Source organism: Thamnophis sirtalis, unplaced genomic scaffold (genome assembly GCF_051295495.1).
Source record: "Thamnophis sirtalis isolate CommonGarterSnake01/CBP01778 unplaced genomic scaffold, rThaSir2_p1.2 scaffold_10, whole genome shotgun sequence".
NCBI lineage: Eukaryota > Metazoa > Chordata > Lepidosauria > Squamata > Natricidae > Thamnophis > Thamnophis sirtalis.
This window is the reverse complement of record NW_028261390.1, coordinates 15,543,517-15,558,013: the sequence shown is the minus strand read 5'-3', so window position 1 is coordinate 15,558,013 and position 14,497 is coordinate 15,543,517. Positions and strand designations below refer to the sequence as shown.

Sequence of the window (14,497 nt, the reverse complement as noted above, 5' to 3'; positions counted from 1 at the left end):
TTCAATGGGAAGGAAGGAAGGAAATTTGTTAAAAAATGGTCATAAGTCACTTTTTGTCAGTGCCATTGTAACTTCGAACAGTCACTAAACAAACTGCTGTAAGTTGAGGACTACCATATTTTCGTAGTATAAGACGCACCTTTTTCGCCAAAAAAAGAGAGTGAAAATCTGGGTTCATTTCATACAGTCAATAGAGCATTTTTGGCCTCCTGAAACTCCACCCCCTTCACAAAAATGGATGTGCAGAGGGTTTAGGAGGCCTGCAAAGTGCTCCTAGGGGGTGGGGAGGGCAAAAATGAGCATAAACCAGACACATATTGCTCGTTTTCCCCCCCGCATCCCAGGAGCACTCTACAAGCCTCCTAAAGGCTATGCATGCCCCTTTTTTGACAAAAAACAGGCCCGTTTTCATGTAAAATGGTAGTTTTTTGTTCATCTTTGCTCCTCCAGCCCCCAGGAGCACTCTAAAAGCCTCCTAAAGACAATGCATGCCCTTTTTCTGGCAAAAACGGGCCATTTTTTGCCCCCCAGCCCCCAGGATCACTTTGCAGGCCTATCAAACTTTCTGCATGCCCCGTTTTTCACAAAAAATGAGGTGTGCAGAGGGTTTGGGAGGTCTGCAGAGTGCAAAACTTTTTTTTAAAAATTGACTTCTTCAAAATCTTGGTGCGTCTTATACTCCAGTGCATCTTATACTCTGGTGCATCTTAGACTCCGAAAAATACGGTACTTGAATTCCACCAACTGCATCATGAGATCCATAGACGTTTCTTACCTTGCTGCACGAAGGATCCATACACAAACCACATGGAGTTGTAGAGGGTTGTGGAGGTCATCGATCCCATCTGAAGCCGCGGAGGATTAAGCCAGTTGAGAAGATAGACCAAGAGTCCGACGAGCAGCACTGTGCCAGCGATGCAAGCCCAGAGGGAGAGGTCAAATGGTGCCAGGCAAGCAAACATATCCATGGTTTTTTCAGCCTTTTGCAGCAAGACCCCCACCGAGTAGTCCATGTAGCGTGTTGTAAAATCGACCACGTTTTCCCGGTCTGGTGTAATCGTCAATGCAGAAATGCCTATATCAGCTCTCTAAAGGAAAAGAGACAGAAAATTCATTTCGCTTAGCAAAAGAAAAAAAAAAAGCATCGCTTCTGTCTGATTTACAGCCTCTGGAACTTCTCTTGGAAAAACAGTTGCCAAGTTTTGCTTCCCTTGCAGTTTGCGTATAACAACCCGGAGGAGCGAGAAGGAAGAAAACAGACACAAAGTGGAGAATGAACGACCAGATAAATTCATGGAGGTCATGTTTAAAGAGTTTTTAAACTGACTCAGAAGAAGAGCGTGTTTCAAATAAAGATAGCCTGGAGAAGAATTTAATTTTTTATTTTTTTTAAATTATTTTTTTAACAATTAAAAATTTATTAATTTTTGATATTTTTTATTGACACCAAACTATATAACTGATAAAAAATTGAAAAGTTCCTTTCAATAGCCTGTTGATTCAGAGTTTTGCCAAGCAAATATTTTTAATGGACTTCTCTGTATTATTACATTTGCATAACACCAATGTCTCTATTGATATGATCTCTATAGTGGAACAATGTGATGAATTCTAGAGTTTGAGAAATAAAACTCCTTCTTAGACTGTAAAATAACTTTTGTTTCGTTGCTGTTGCTATTGTTGTGCTATTCTTATTCTATTAGCAATTGCCAGTTCCAAAAGACATAAAAACCTAAACAGGCTTGCTGTGCTTTGGATTCAATAACAAGAGATTTCTTGAAGGGCACTTATACTGATCTGTCTACAGCTTCTGAAACCAAATGCCTCTTTTCCCAACATTGCAAAGAGCAAGGAGCTGTGTATGTATGTGTATATATATATATATGTGTGTGTGTGTGTGTGTATTTTGTTGTGTTTGTGCTGATAAATAAATAAATAAAGGGAGACTAGTATAGATCTATTTCAAGCTATTTAGCTCTCATCAGCTATCCATACCCTTACTGGGATTTGAACCTGGGCTATATTACATACTAGGCAGACATCTTAGCCATTAGGCCACAGGCTCTTATCTGTTATCAGTGAAGCCAGGGTGAAAGGTATCTATTAGATTTTTTACAACCCCCGGTATGCCCAAATATGGGAAGAAGATCACTACTTCCATTCTCTGTCCTTTGGCTCGTCACAAGAGACGGGATGGTCTCTTGTGACGAGCCGAAGGACAGAGAATGGAAGTAGTGATCTTCCTCCCATATTTGGGCATACCAGGGGGTTGTAAAAAATCTAATAGATATATATGTATGTATATATATGTGTATGTGTGTGTGTGTGTATGTATGTATGTGTATGTATGTATGTGTATATATATGGAAGGAAGGTTGGGATAATAAATACCCGGGCAGCGCTGGGTTATCAACTACTCTTGAAAAAAGATGCACACACTTTTTTTGCCCTTGAATCAAAACATACGAAGAACAGTTGCAGGAACTGGGTATGCCTAGTTAGTGAAAAGAAGGACTAGGGTAACATGATAGCAGTGTTCCAATATCTCAGGGGTTGCCACAAAGAAGAGGGAGTCAAGCTATTCCCCAAAGCCCCTGAGGGTAGGACAAGAAGCAATGGATGGGAACTAATCAAGGAGAGAAGCAACCTAGAATCAAGGAGAAATTTCCTGGCAGTTAGAACAATTAATCAGTGGAACAGCTTGCCTCCAGAAGTTGTGAATGCCCCAACACTGGAAGACTTTAAGAAGAGGTTGGACAACCATTTGTCTGAAATGTTATAGGGTTTCCTGTCTAAACAGGGAGTTGGACTAGAAGACCTCCAAGGTCCCTTCCAACTCTACATTATGGCCTAAGTATTGCCTTACACTTTATTCTGTTATCCTGTTAGGCTCCTTCCACCTCTGTTATTCTAAATGTAATCCAAAGCATTGCATAGTCCTAATCAGTTCCCAAAGAACTGATCTTTGTGAATGCTTACTTGCATAGACTATTGGAGAAATCTTTTAAAATGTAAGGGAAATTGTGACATTTCAGAATTTTAACCAGATTAGTTTCTTAGACCCAACAATTATTTTTCCATGCATGTGTTGATTTACATAGTTTATACCTAATGTAGCACAATCTTGGTATAATAAAATAGATTTTAGAATATTACAAAATATGATATCCAAGCCAGTACAGAAACTCCAATGCAAAATGTCATAAAAGCATATATAGTCTCAACCCTAACGTGACCTATTTAAGTTCTAATTGGGTTCATGAGTCAGAATATATTATGTAAATACAGTAGAAGACTCTGCTTAAACACCCAACTGCATCCTTGAATAGAAGACTATACATCTTACTTTTGAGCTTCCAAAAGACATTTTTATATAAGTATTTTGAAAACTAACACATATACACCACACAAAAAAACCCTAAACAAAAACAGGGGAATAGAGATGATTTGATGTTAAAAGAGATTCTGATCCAGTTAATTAAAATTCTGTCTTTTAAAATGGTGACAGTGATAACTGTGTTAAAATCAGAATTTTAATTCAGTTGCCTATGTCCTTGCAATCTGAAAATACAAAAAAAAAAAAAAAGATAGCAATCCTTTTTCTACTTTCAGAACTTGTTTATAGGAAAACATATTGACTAATGGTTTAGGAAATCATATTCCGTGCTTTTAAGTCAAAACTGGATTGAAAACCTTTTAGATCTCTCCATTATAGAATTAATAACACAGGAGATATAGATCAGAAAAAAAATCAATTTACAATTGTTTTCTATTTTAATGTTATTTTTTTGCTAGTCTCTTTCTCATGCATAGAAATGTAATTAATTTTTCTATTTAATTGATGTTTTCATGTTATGGTAAAAGTTAAACAAACAAGCAAAACAAACAAGTATGGTACAAAGAAAACCAGAATGAGTAAAGGAATTAAGCTGGGAAGTAAGAAGTTGCCTTTATTTTTATAATCAGGAGAAAATTTAAAAAAACATTTTTGCTTATGACAGCACAATTGGATTTCTTCTTAGTCATAATGTTAATAGAATCATGTCAGGTTCACCCACTGCACTAAACCATAGTTTGTTCGACTCTACTTTTGAATAAATAGCAATAGCAATAGCACTTAGACTTATATACTGCTTCATAATGGTTTTACAGCCCTCTCTAAGCGGCTTACAGAGTCAGCCTATTGCCCCCAACAATCTGGGTCCTCATTTTACCCACCTTGGAAGAATGGAAGGCTGAGTCAACCTTAAGCCGGTGAGATTTGAACTGCTGAATTGCAGCTAGCAGTCAGCGGAAGTACCCTGCAGTACTGCACTCTAACCACTGCGCCACCTTGGCTACAGGAAGACAGCCGTTTTCTCTAGACTACAAACCACGGGAACAGAATTCATATATCACTAAGCCAAGATCAAGTAAGGCACACTGCAGCATAGTATGCTGTATGAATTGAATCCTCAAACAATATTAAGAAGTCATTTTAGGCAAACTCTAGTCTGAATTTCGGAATTCTAACCACATCTAGAGATCTCTAAAATCTGTCAATCCAGTTTCTGCACGTTCATAGCAACTGCTTTGAATCTTTTTTTTTTTTTTATCATGAGGAAAGTTTGCCTAATGACTAGCAGAAACTGGTTGGCTGCCAATGATATTGGTCCAATCTGGGCTTGTTAAATCCATATTTATATCAACAGGAACAGCAAAATGTTTAACTTTGATTGAATAACGCCTGGTAGAATTTGTTGACACAAATCAATACATTTTATCTACTTAATTTTTTTACCACCATGTTGCAAAAGAAATATTTCCCCCCTACCAATTTAATGAAATATAATTCATTTCCAAAATGTGCTTTTTAAAGGCAAGAGAACTTGTTGCAATGGCATGTGGTGCATTTGAACTAATGAAGTAGCGAAGGAACTTTCAAGGAACTTGGATTTCACTATTGTTTTAGGGAGGCGGTGGCTAAGTGGCTAAGATGCTGAGCTTGTCGATCAGAAAGGTCAGCAGTTTGGCAGTTCGAATCCCTAGCACCATGTAACAGAGTGAGCACCTATTACTTGTCCCAGCTTCTATCAACCTAGCAGTTCGAAAGCATGTAAAAATGCAAGTAGAAAAATAGGAACCACCTTTGATGGGAAGGTAATAGCGTTCTCTGCGCCTTTGGCATTTAGTCATGCCGGTCACATGACCATGGAGACGTCTTTGGGCAGCGCTGGCTCTTTGGCTTTGAAATGAAGATAAGCACCGCCCCTGGAGTCAGGAACAACTAGCACATATGTGTGAGGGAAACTTTTACATTTACTTTCACTGTTCTACATCCAGTGTCTGTTGCCTTCCCATATATCAGTTAATCTGAAGTTCCAGATTCATCTTAGGAAATATGGGCAACAAGGAAAGCTACCACTCCCATTCATGTTGGAGGCACCTTTTAAGGGACTTCCGGTTTGAAAGGATTAGCTGTCAATGAGCTGGAATGAATGATGTGAGCTCACCCCATCCCGCCGCATCTGGGTTTCGAACATGCACTTGCTAACCTCCAACCCAGCTAACCATATAAGTCACCCAAAGGAACTTTGAAAGTGACAGAAAGACATGTAACAAAGCCATAAGAATTATGTCACCACAAGCAACTGAACTTAGAAACCTCAACAAGAGAAATTTGAAATAAATTCTTATGACTAAGTTTGAAAAATGGAAACTTATTTCACAAATTTAGGGAACTTCCAGGCACATTTCTGTATGGCAGTAGCTTTCAACCCAAGACAGACACTTGAAGTCATTTGAAGACACTCCAAGGCATCTATTAGCAAGGGAAAACAGCTGGCTGCATCGGAGGATGAACAGAGAGAAGTAGCTGTTTCTTCAAGTACTGTCATTGTCTCTATAGCTAACTGGTAAACAAATTCTATTGCCCTGCAATTAGCTGTATCATCACTCTAATAGAGAATAAATAATAATAATTTCCTAAAGCTTTATGATGGGTAAGGCAAGAATATCACCATTGTTAGAATCAATGTCTCCACATTCACGTCAATCCCCTCCCCACCAAAGAAAGCTATTGTCCATGATAGCAAATGCAAGAGGGAAGTTAAAAAGAATTGGGAAGAGCATTTCATCCGTTTTCCTTCCTAATGACAGGTAACCACTTAGTCAGGTCTGTATTCGAAGCAATTTTATTTAAGTCAAGCTAAATTGGTCAATTTGAAAATAGCTGAAGAAATGAAAAGAGCAAACAAAAGAAACATAGGGAAAAAAGTCCACCTAAATGCTGAGTTTCACAGAAGAGCAAGGAGTTTACCTCTTAAGTAAGCAATGCAAAGATGATTACAGTTGAATGGGAAGACAAAGGTTTTATTTAAGACAATTACAGAAAACCAAGGTAAAAATTTATGTAAGATGGAATCAGTGGTGGGATTCAAATTTTTTATTACTGGTTCTGTGGATATGGCATGACTTGGTGGGCGTGGCAGGGGAAGGATACTGTAAAATCTCCATTCCTACCCCACTCCAGGGGAAGGTAACTGCAAAATATCCATTCCCTCCCAATCAGCTGGGACTCGTGAGGCAGAGAATAGATGGGGGTGGAGCCAGTCAGAGGTGGTATTTGCCGGTTCTCTGAACTACTCAAAATTTCTGCTACCGGTTCTCCAGAACTGGTCAGAACCTGCTGAATACTACTTCTGAGAGGGGTGTGATAAAAAAAAAACCAAGGTAAATATCTCCAGCAAGATCAAACAAAGGGAATTGTCTGGCTCCCACTGATAAACAGTCTTATCTAACGGGATTTGGGAAATGTACTTTGTTCTGGCACCTGTTCTTTGAAAGATATCTTACAAAGTTTCATAGAGCCCTTATGCTAATGATGTTCAGAAAGTTATTAAAACTTGATCCCAGGTCTTGGGATCAGGACCTTGTGGAGTCCCTATTAGTTGGTTTTTTTTTTCAGTGTGTTGAATTGGTCATGTGGTCAGCTATGATCTTTTTATATGCACTGTTTTCTTATTTTCTTTTTATAAGCTGCTCAGAATCATTGACCAATCAGGCAGCCATGAAATGCAATGAAAGTGGCTGCTTAAGGATGAACAATCCACAAATACCGCACAAGCAGGGGTGGATTGCTACAGGTTTGCCTTGGTTCAGGAGAACCCGTAGCTAACGTCATGGTTGGTTTGGAGAACTTCCAAATCCCAACCTTGGCTGGCCCCACCCACCCCATCCCACCCCTCCCTGCCCCTCCCAGGAATCTCCACACAGCCTATTTTACATGTGAGGTAAGTGCAGGGCCTGTGTGGAGGCTCAGGGATGGGGAAAAAAGGGAATCCTGGAAGGTGGAGACTGTTTTCGTCCTCCCAGAGATTCAAGGAAAGCCTCTGCAGCCTGGAGAAAGTGACCCCCCACATGGTGCAGGAGGCCGACTAGGCCATACGCCCCCCATGGCCACCACCACCCCCCATAAACTGAGCAGAGAACCTGTTGCTGAAATTTTTTGAAGCCCACCACTAAGCATAGGTGGGTAGATTCTGTGCAGGAGCACTGGGGATTCATTGGAAACATGGGGCTAATCCATAATATATATTTTTATAACAAATGTGGCAAATTGTTTGCTCTGCTTAGTCCTTTCCCTTTTATTATTAAACTTACACAGTTTATGTATTGCAATTTTAGTATAGTTAGATGGTGTATAATAGGCAGAATGGATTTTACCATGGATTTTAGTTGTTATTTATTATTTTATACTAGAATTTTTAATTGTATATTTTCATTTGTTTGAATGAGTGTTTTTATTTGTTCTGGTCTCTGGTCTGTGACTGTAATAAACTGGAAAAAAATGCAATGGAATGAATTAATTTACTTTGGAAAGTATAGCTAAAGGAGCAACATTGCAAATATTCAGAAGAACTTTAAAAAACACCCACCTAAATCTTAATGATATGCATGGAAGTTTAATCAGGTATGATATCCCATCTTCTGGAAAGTGAAGTAAAATGGATTCTAGAAAATGTTGCTAACAAAAAAGCTGCATTAAAAAAATATTACAAGATGATGCATTTCAAATGATGATGTGCTATGTGAGCAGATATGAAAAATAGTAATGATCAAGGGACAGAATAGGATCGATTTGTATTCCAATACCAAAAAAGACCGTGCTAATGATATTTGAACTACCAAACAGTTGCTTCTATCTCATGTACTAATAAGAAATTCTCAAGGTGCTAACACTCCAGATTTCAACAGGGCATGGAATGAGATAGAGGCTAGATATATAAACTGGATCCAAAAGGAGAACATTGCTAACATCCAGTGGATGGTGGAATGGGCAAAACCTCTCAAAAACTTCAGAAAGATTTGTGGGTAGCTTTAAAAACATGGATGTACTGAGCCATGTCATCTGCCTGTTGAATAATTTGTATGATGTCTAAGATGTAACATAACCAAAGCAACTAAACCCCTCAGAATCAAGAGATGTTTTCTGCAGTCCCCTAATTAATTTATATGCAGAGTATGCCATGAGAAATGCTGAAGTAGAAAAAAAAAGATGTTGGAATCAGAATTGCTAGGAGGAACATCAAGAACCTCAGTTGTGCAGATGACACCACTTTGAAGACTGGAAGGGAGAAAGGCTTAAAGAATCTCTTGCTGGTGGGGAAGTAAGTTTCCTGCTTAGGTTTTTTTTTTTTTTTAAGATCAAGTCACCAAGCAATGCCAAGTCAATGCAAACAGGTGGAGAAGAACAGAAGTAGGACAGGACGGCAACTTGGAAAGACTTGATCTTCCTATGCTCAAAACTTCACAAGGATTGTGGTTAGAGCCGTGAAATAAAGAAATGTCTCTTATTTAGAAGAAAGATGGATCTGAATAAAATATGCATAGGCTGACAACAAAGGCATCTACTTGTAAGGTATTGGCTTCCCCTGATGTAGCATAAGGCTCTGCAACTAGACGCTAGATCAAGGGTGTCAAATAACATCATCATGGCAACATCATGTGATGTATCAGGACTTTCTCCCCCTTCTCTAAACTGGGTGGGGGCGGAGCCAGCATGTGATGCATCCGGCCCAGAAGCCACGGGTTTGATACCTCTGCTCTGGATTCTAGACCAGGGGTGTCAAATTAGAGTTCATTGAGGGCCACATCAGAGTTGTGTTTGACCTTGGGGGACTAGGGTGGGCATGGCCAGCTTAATGTCACTCATGTTGACATGGTTAGGTCTCCTCCGGATTCCATCTGCCAGCCAATGTCGGCTGGCGACTCCCCGGGGGAGAGCCTTCTCTGTTGCAGCTCCGGCCCTCTGGAACGAGCTCCCTGTTGAGATCTGGACCCTTACTACCCTCCCGGCCTTCCGCAAAGCCACCAAGTCCTGGCTGTTCCAGCAGGCTGGGGGGAGCTGAGAAGCATCTGCCTCCATGGAAATTGTGAATGTTGGTTTTTTTTCTTTCCCCCCCTTTCCCTTGTCTTTTGTGAGCCGCCCGGAGTCCTCCGGGAGTGGGTGGCATACAAGACAAATAAATAAATAAATAAATAAATAAATAAATAAATAAATAAATAAATAAATAAATAAATAAATAAATAAATAAATAAATAAATAAATAAATGTTGGGGGCGCCGGTGATGTCTCAAGCACTCTGCCAATGAAAACGGGCTCCCAAGCTTCGTTTCGGCTGTGATAGCCTCCTACAATCCTTGGGATTGTAGCTTGGGAGTGCTGCCTGTGGCCCTTGCAAGCTCCGTTTTCAGTTGTGATGTCCTCCTGCAACTCTCTGCCAGCAACAACAGAGCTCGGGAGGGCCGCGCGCAGCTCTCTCGAGCTCTGCTTTCGCTGGCAGAGGCACTGCAGGACGGTACTTCACTGTTTCTAGAGTAGCCCCACGGGCCAGATACGAGCACCCCGCTGTCCGAATCCGGCCCCAAGCCTTGAGTTTGACACCCCTGCTCTGGATTAAAATGTAGGTTTATTAGGTACCTTAAGAGAAGGAGAGGAGCCATGAAAGAAAACTTTGAAAGTTGGAGTAATGGAAGGCAATAAAAAGAAACAGACAGGAGATGTGTCTGGATCCTATTACCGAGGACAGAAGTTGTAGTTTATAATAATTCAACAAAACAGTTAACTGAGAGAAAATTCTGGTAAAATGATATTCACTGGGTGACAATGTGTTGGCAGTGACAGAAACTAATCACAGTTGCTCCTTGCGAGCTGTTGATAATTCTTTAGAAGGTGATGCTGAATCTGAATGTATAGCAGGACACATTGTGCTTTCCAATTTAACTGGTGATGTTGTAAGAGGTAAGCACTGGGCATCAAGCCTGAAATTTGGGGGTTGCACTTGCAATCCTTCATTTTACCTGGTTCAATTCACCTGGATACTTCCTTCTCCAGTGAAGCTACCTCACTGTATCTATAGCCCTACAGATCTGACAGAAAATACAGGTAGGATGTATGCTGAATTTAGTTCTTTTACCTCATGGTCAGAGAGAGATTTTTGAAAATAACACAGCTGCCTACATGGGAATTGGAGCTCAATTGTCAGTCAGAAAATTCACTTCTTCTACCTTTGATGAAATAGTGCCGAACTTTTATTACAAGGTTATGTTCGAAAGTCATAAAATGCTGTTCGTTTAATTTGTCCTGTGGATATTGCCTTTGCAAAATAACTTCCGAATAATATGCTTTTCCCTTCTCTGAAAGATGTTTAATAATATATCGAAATGAAGCAGCTGTGCCATATGGCTTCCTGCCTTGTATGTTTCAGCCATGCTGCTTCTGGTCCTTCTAGATCCATTTAAGATATGAAGGGGACCATTAATATATTCCTTAACTAGCTTATTGTTCAGAGCTTCTCAAGAGGCAGCTGTCACAACTTTAATAGGTTTAACATTACTTTTTCAACATGTGGCATTATAAGAACCACACTCAAACAGGCACACAAACATACTCCCAAAATTGAAAACTCCACACCTTTATAGAGTTTTCAAGGAATAATTTTAACTTTTTTAAAAAAGGAAAGAAATACTGAATAACTGACTGGAACTGAACATAACCCTTGTGTGTATGCTTGTTGTGGCCTAACAGGATAAGAGAATAAAGACAATAAAGTGTCAAGCAATACTTAGGCCATACTGTAGAACATAAAATAACAGAGTTGGAAGGGACCTTGGAGGTCTTTTAATCCAACTCCCTGTTGAGGGAGGAAACCCTATAACATTTCAGACAAATGATTTTCCAATCCCTTCTTAAAAACTTCCAGTGTTGGAGCATTCACAACTTCTAGAGGCAAGCTGTTCCAATGATCAATTGTTCTGTCAGGAAATTTCTCCTTAGTTCTAGGTGCTGTCGATGTGGGAGCAGATTGGACATCTGGGTTTGTTGCAATATCTGACTGCCATTAGGGCTGGTTTCCAGATGTCTGGTAGGTGGGAAGTATCATCATGTTTATTCATGTTGTCAAACTATCCAACCTACTCCAAGACCCCGCTTACAAACCTCTAAACAAAGACCTCACCTGGAAAAAAACACCAAATCCAAAATAAAAGCCTCTCCCATCAGTGAAGATATCCAGCAAAGAATCATCCCAGAGAGAAATATTCCAGATGCCGAAAACTCTATGGCCTCCCCAAGATACACAAAGAAGGAACACCACTCAGACCCATAGTCAGCTCCATAGGCTTACCTCTACAGAATCTTGTCAAATTCCTTGCCAAACAACTCCAAGCCTATGCAGAATCCATCACCTCACACGTACAAAACTCACTCCACTTCATAGAAACAATAAAGAAACAAAACCTACAACCCAGCGACCTATTCGTGAGTTTCGATGTCATATCCCTCTTCACCCAAGTGCCTATAAAAGAAGCCTTGACAGCTATCCAGAACAAACACAACCCCCCTCAACACATCCTGGACCTGACCAACCACTGCCTCAATCTTACACAGGAAAAGACCTGCATATATATATGTGGTGTGTGTGTGTGTGTGTGTGTGTGTGTGTGTGTCTGTGTGTCTGTGTGTTCCAGCATAACCCTGGAACGCCTCCAGCAATTTCAACCAAACTTGGTACACTGATAACTTACTCTCTGGAAACAAATACTGTGGGGGTAAGACACCCTTAACACCCCCTTGGGGTATGTATTCTGTTAAGATACAGCCTGTTGTGCCTTAAAATGACTTCTATCGTACTGCCGTAAAATGGCTTCTACGGTACAGCAGTGAAGTTGCCATGATAATGGCTTCACAGTATTCCACAAGGAAGGACAAATGTATGGCCATGATCTATTATACATTATTGCAACTTGGCCTGCCTGCACCACTACAAAACTGACATGATGTCCTTCATGCACATTACATACCAGAAAAGAACTACAATGTTGAACAGCTTAGTGCAAATATCGCGGACAAGAAACCACTTCTAAATCAAGATCAGAAAAAAGCATACCAAATGATCATGGATCGGCTAGCAAAACAATAAGGTGGTATCACTTTCCTTAATGCTGCTGGGGGCACAGAGAAAACATTTGCAACTAATTTAATTGTTGCCGAAATCAGGGCTTTTCCTGTCCAATACAGGATTAGGATAAATAAATACTGGGGCAATGCCTGGTTATCAGCTAATATTAAATAAACAAGAAGATAATCTGAACTCATTTGGAGTTCTGCAAATGTCTAAAAATTCTACCTTTCGTGGAGAATATGTCATGCAGGTGCATTGGGTTGAACAATGTTCTATTTTAATGTAGGAAATGTAACTACTCCACTGCCTTATGTCTCTTGCAATGGCACCTTTGAAATTTGACACACCTTCTCAGCAAGGTACCTTCAGCAGCTCTTCATGGAAAACCTACTATTTCCCACAAAACGTGTGGGCTGCATAATTTCATGTCTCAGCACTTCCTAGCACTGAATTTTTAAAGGAACCTCCTGATGGAGCAGTCCACTTGATAGGACTTTCATGTAGCTCTTATAATGTAAGTCAAATCTCAGCTTGCAAGAGTCTTAACAAAAATGGAAGTGTAGGTCAAAAGTGGAACTCGTCCTTGATAAACTAATGGTAATCTAATTCATTATTATCTGTGTTTTTTTTTTATGCTGGCCAATTATATGTTTCTGAGATGCTTAAAAATAAAACACAATTGTAGTACTTTGTGTTACATTGTGATAGTACTGACTTATAGCAGTTCATTTAGTGATCGTTCAAAGTTACAACGGCACTGGAATAAAAAGGGACATAACCATTTTTCACACTTAATAACCATTGCAGCAGCCCCACGGTCACATGATCAAAATTCGGATGCTTGGCAACTGACTCATACTTACTGTATTTTTTGAAGTGTAAGATGCACCTTTTTCCTTCAAAAAAGAGGGTGAAAATCTGGGTGCGTCTTATACACTGAATACAGCATTTTTGGCCTCCCAAAACCATGCCCCCTTTGCAAAAATGGCCATGCATAGCCTTTAGGAGGTTCCAGAATGCTTCTGGGGGCTGGGGAGGGCTAAAATGAGCAAAAAACAAGCTGTTTTATGCTCATTTTAGTCCTCCCCAGCCCCCAGGAGCAAAAAACAGGCTGTTTTATGATCGTTTTTGCCCCCCCCAAGACCCCAGGAGCACTATATAAGCCTCCTAAAGGCTATGCATGCCTTTTGACAAAAACAGGCCACTTTTGCTTGTTCCCCCACCCCCCAGCCCCTAGTAGCACTCTACAAGCCTCCTAAAGGCTAGGTATGCCTTTTTTTGGGGGGACAAAAAACGAGCCGTATTTGGGAGGTCTGCAGAGTGCAAAAACTTTTTTTAATTTGCCTCTTCAAAATCTTGGTGCGTCCTATACTCCGGTGCATCTTATACTCAGAAAAATACGGGTATGTAAGGTTGCAGTGTCTTGGGATCATATGATCACCTTTTGTGACCTTCTGACCAGCAAATTCAATGGGGAGGCGAGATTCACTTAACAAACGCATTACGAACTTAACAACTTCAGTGATTCGCTTAACAACCGTGGCAAGGAAGGTTGTAAAATGGGGGCAAACTTCATTTAGCAAATGTTTTACTTAGAGACAGAAATGTTGGGCTCAATTTTGGTTGTAAGTTGAGGACTACTTGTAATCTTGTCCTTTTACCACTATGCCATATTGTCTCAATACTTGCAAAAGTAGCTATGTATGCATCTGTCCCACACAGACTAGTTTCAGCCGCTTCTCACAGCATGCAAATCACTGCTTAACTTTGGACCTGAATATACTTTCATAATTTAATCTATGTAGGAAGAGAGCTCTTTACAGTAGACCAAAATCAGAAGGTTGTCAGGTTTGGAAGCCATCTTTGTATTGGGCCTCAAACATATTCTACTGTGGGAAATTGGGAGGGGGGATTGTCTACATGGAGCATGGGAGACATGTAGCCATAATAACATTCCTTCTCGGAGAGTCAAGGTCATTTTGTCCCTGCACCTGGACTGACGTGGATGGGAGGAATCTTCTTTCATGACAGTAGCTGATTGGAACATGTGATGG

At 40.2% G+C, this 14,497-nt stretch overlaps 1 protein-coding gene across 1 annotated transcript in view; it reads right to left on the bottom strand.

The window, feature by feature from the left end:
* Positions 1–14,497, bottom strand: part of GRID2 (glutamate ionotropic receptor delta type subunit 2) — a 1,117,957-nt gene that overhangs the window by 206,431 nt on the left and 897,029 nt on the right. Inside the window, exon 11 of the mRNA XM_087724106.1 lies at positions 776–1,088. Within this exon, the coding sequence (XP_087580232.1) occupies positions 776–1,088 (313 nt within the window). The remainder of the gene's footprint in view (positions 1–775; positions 1,089–14,497) is intronic.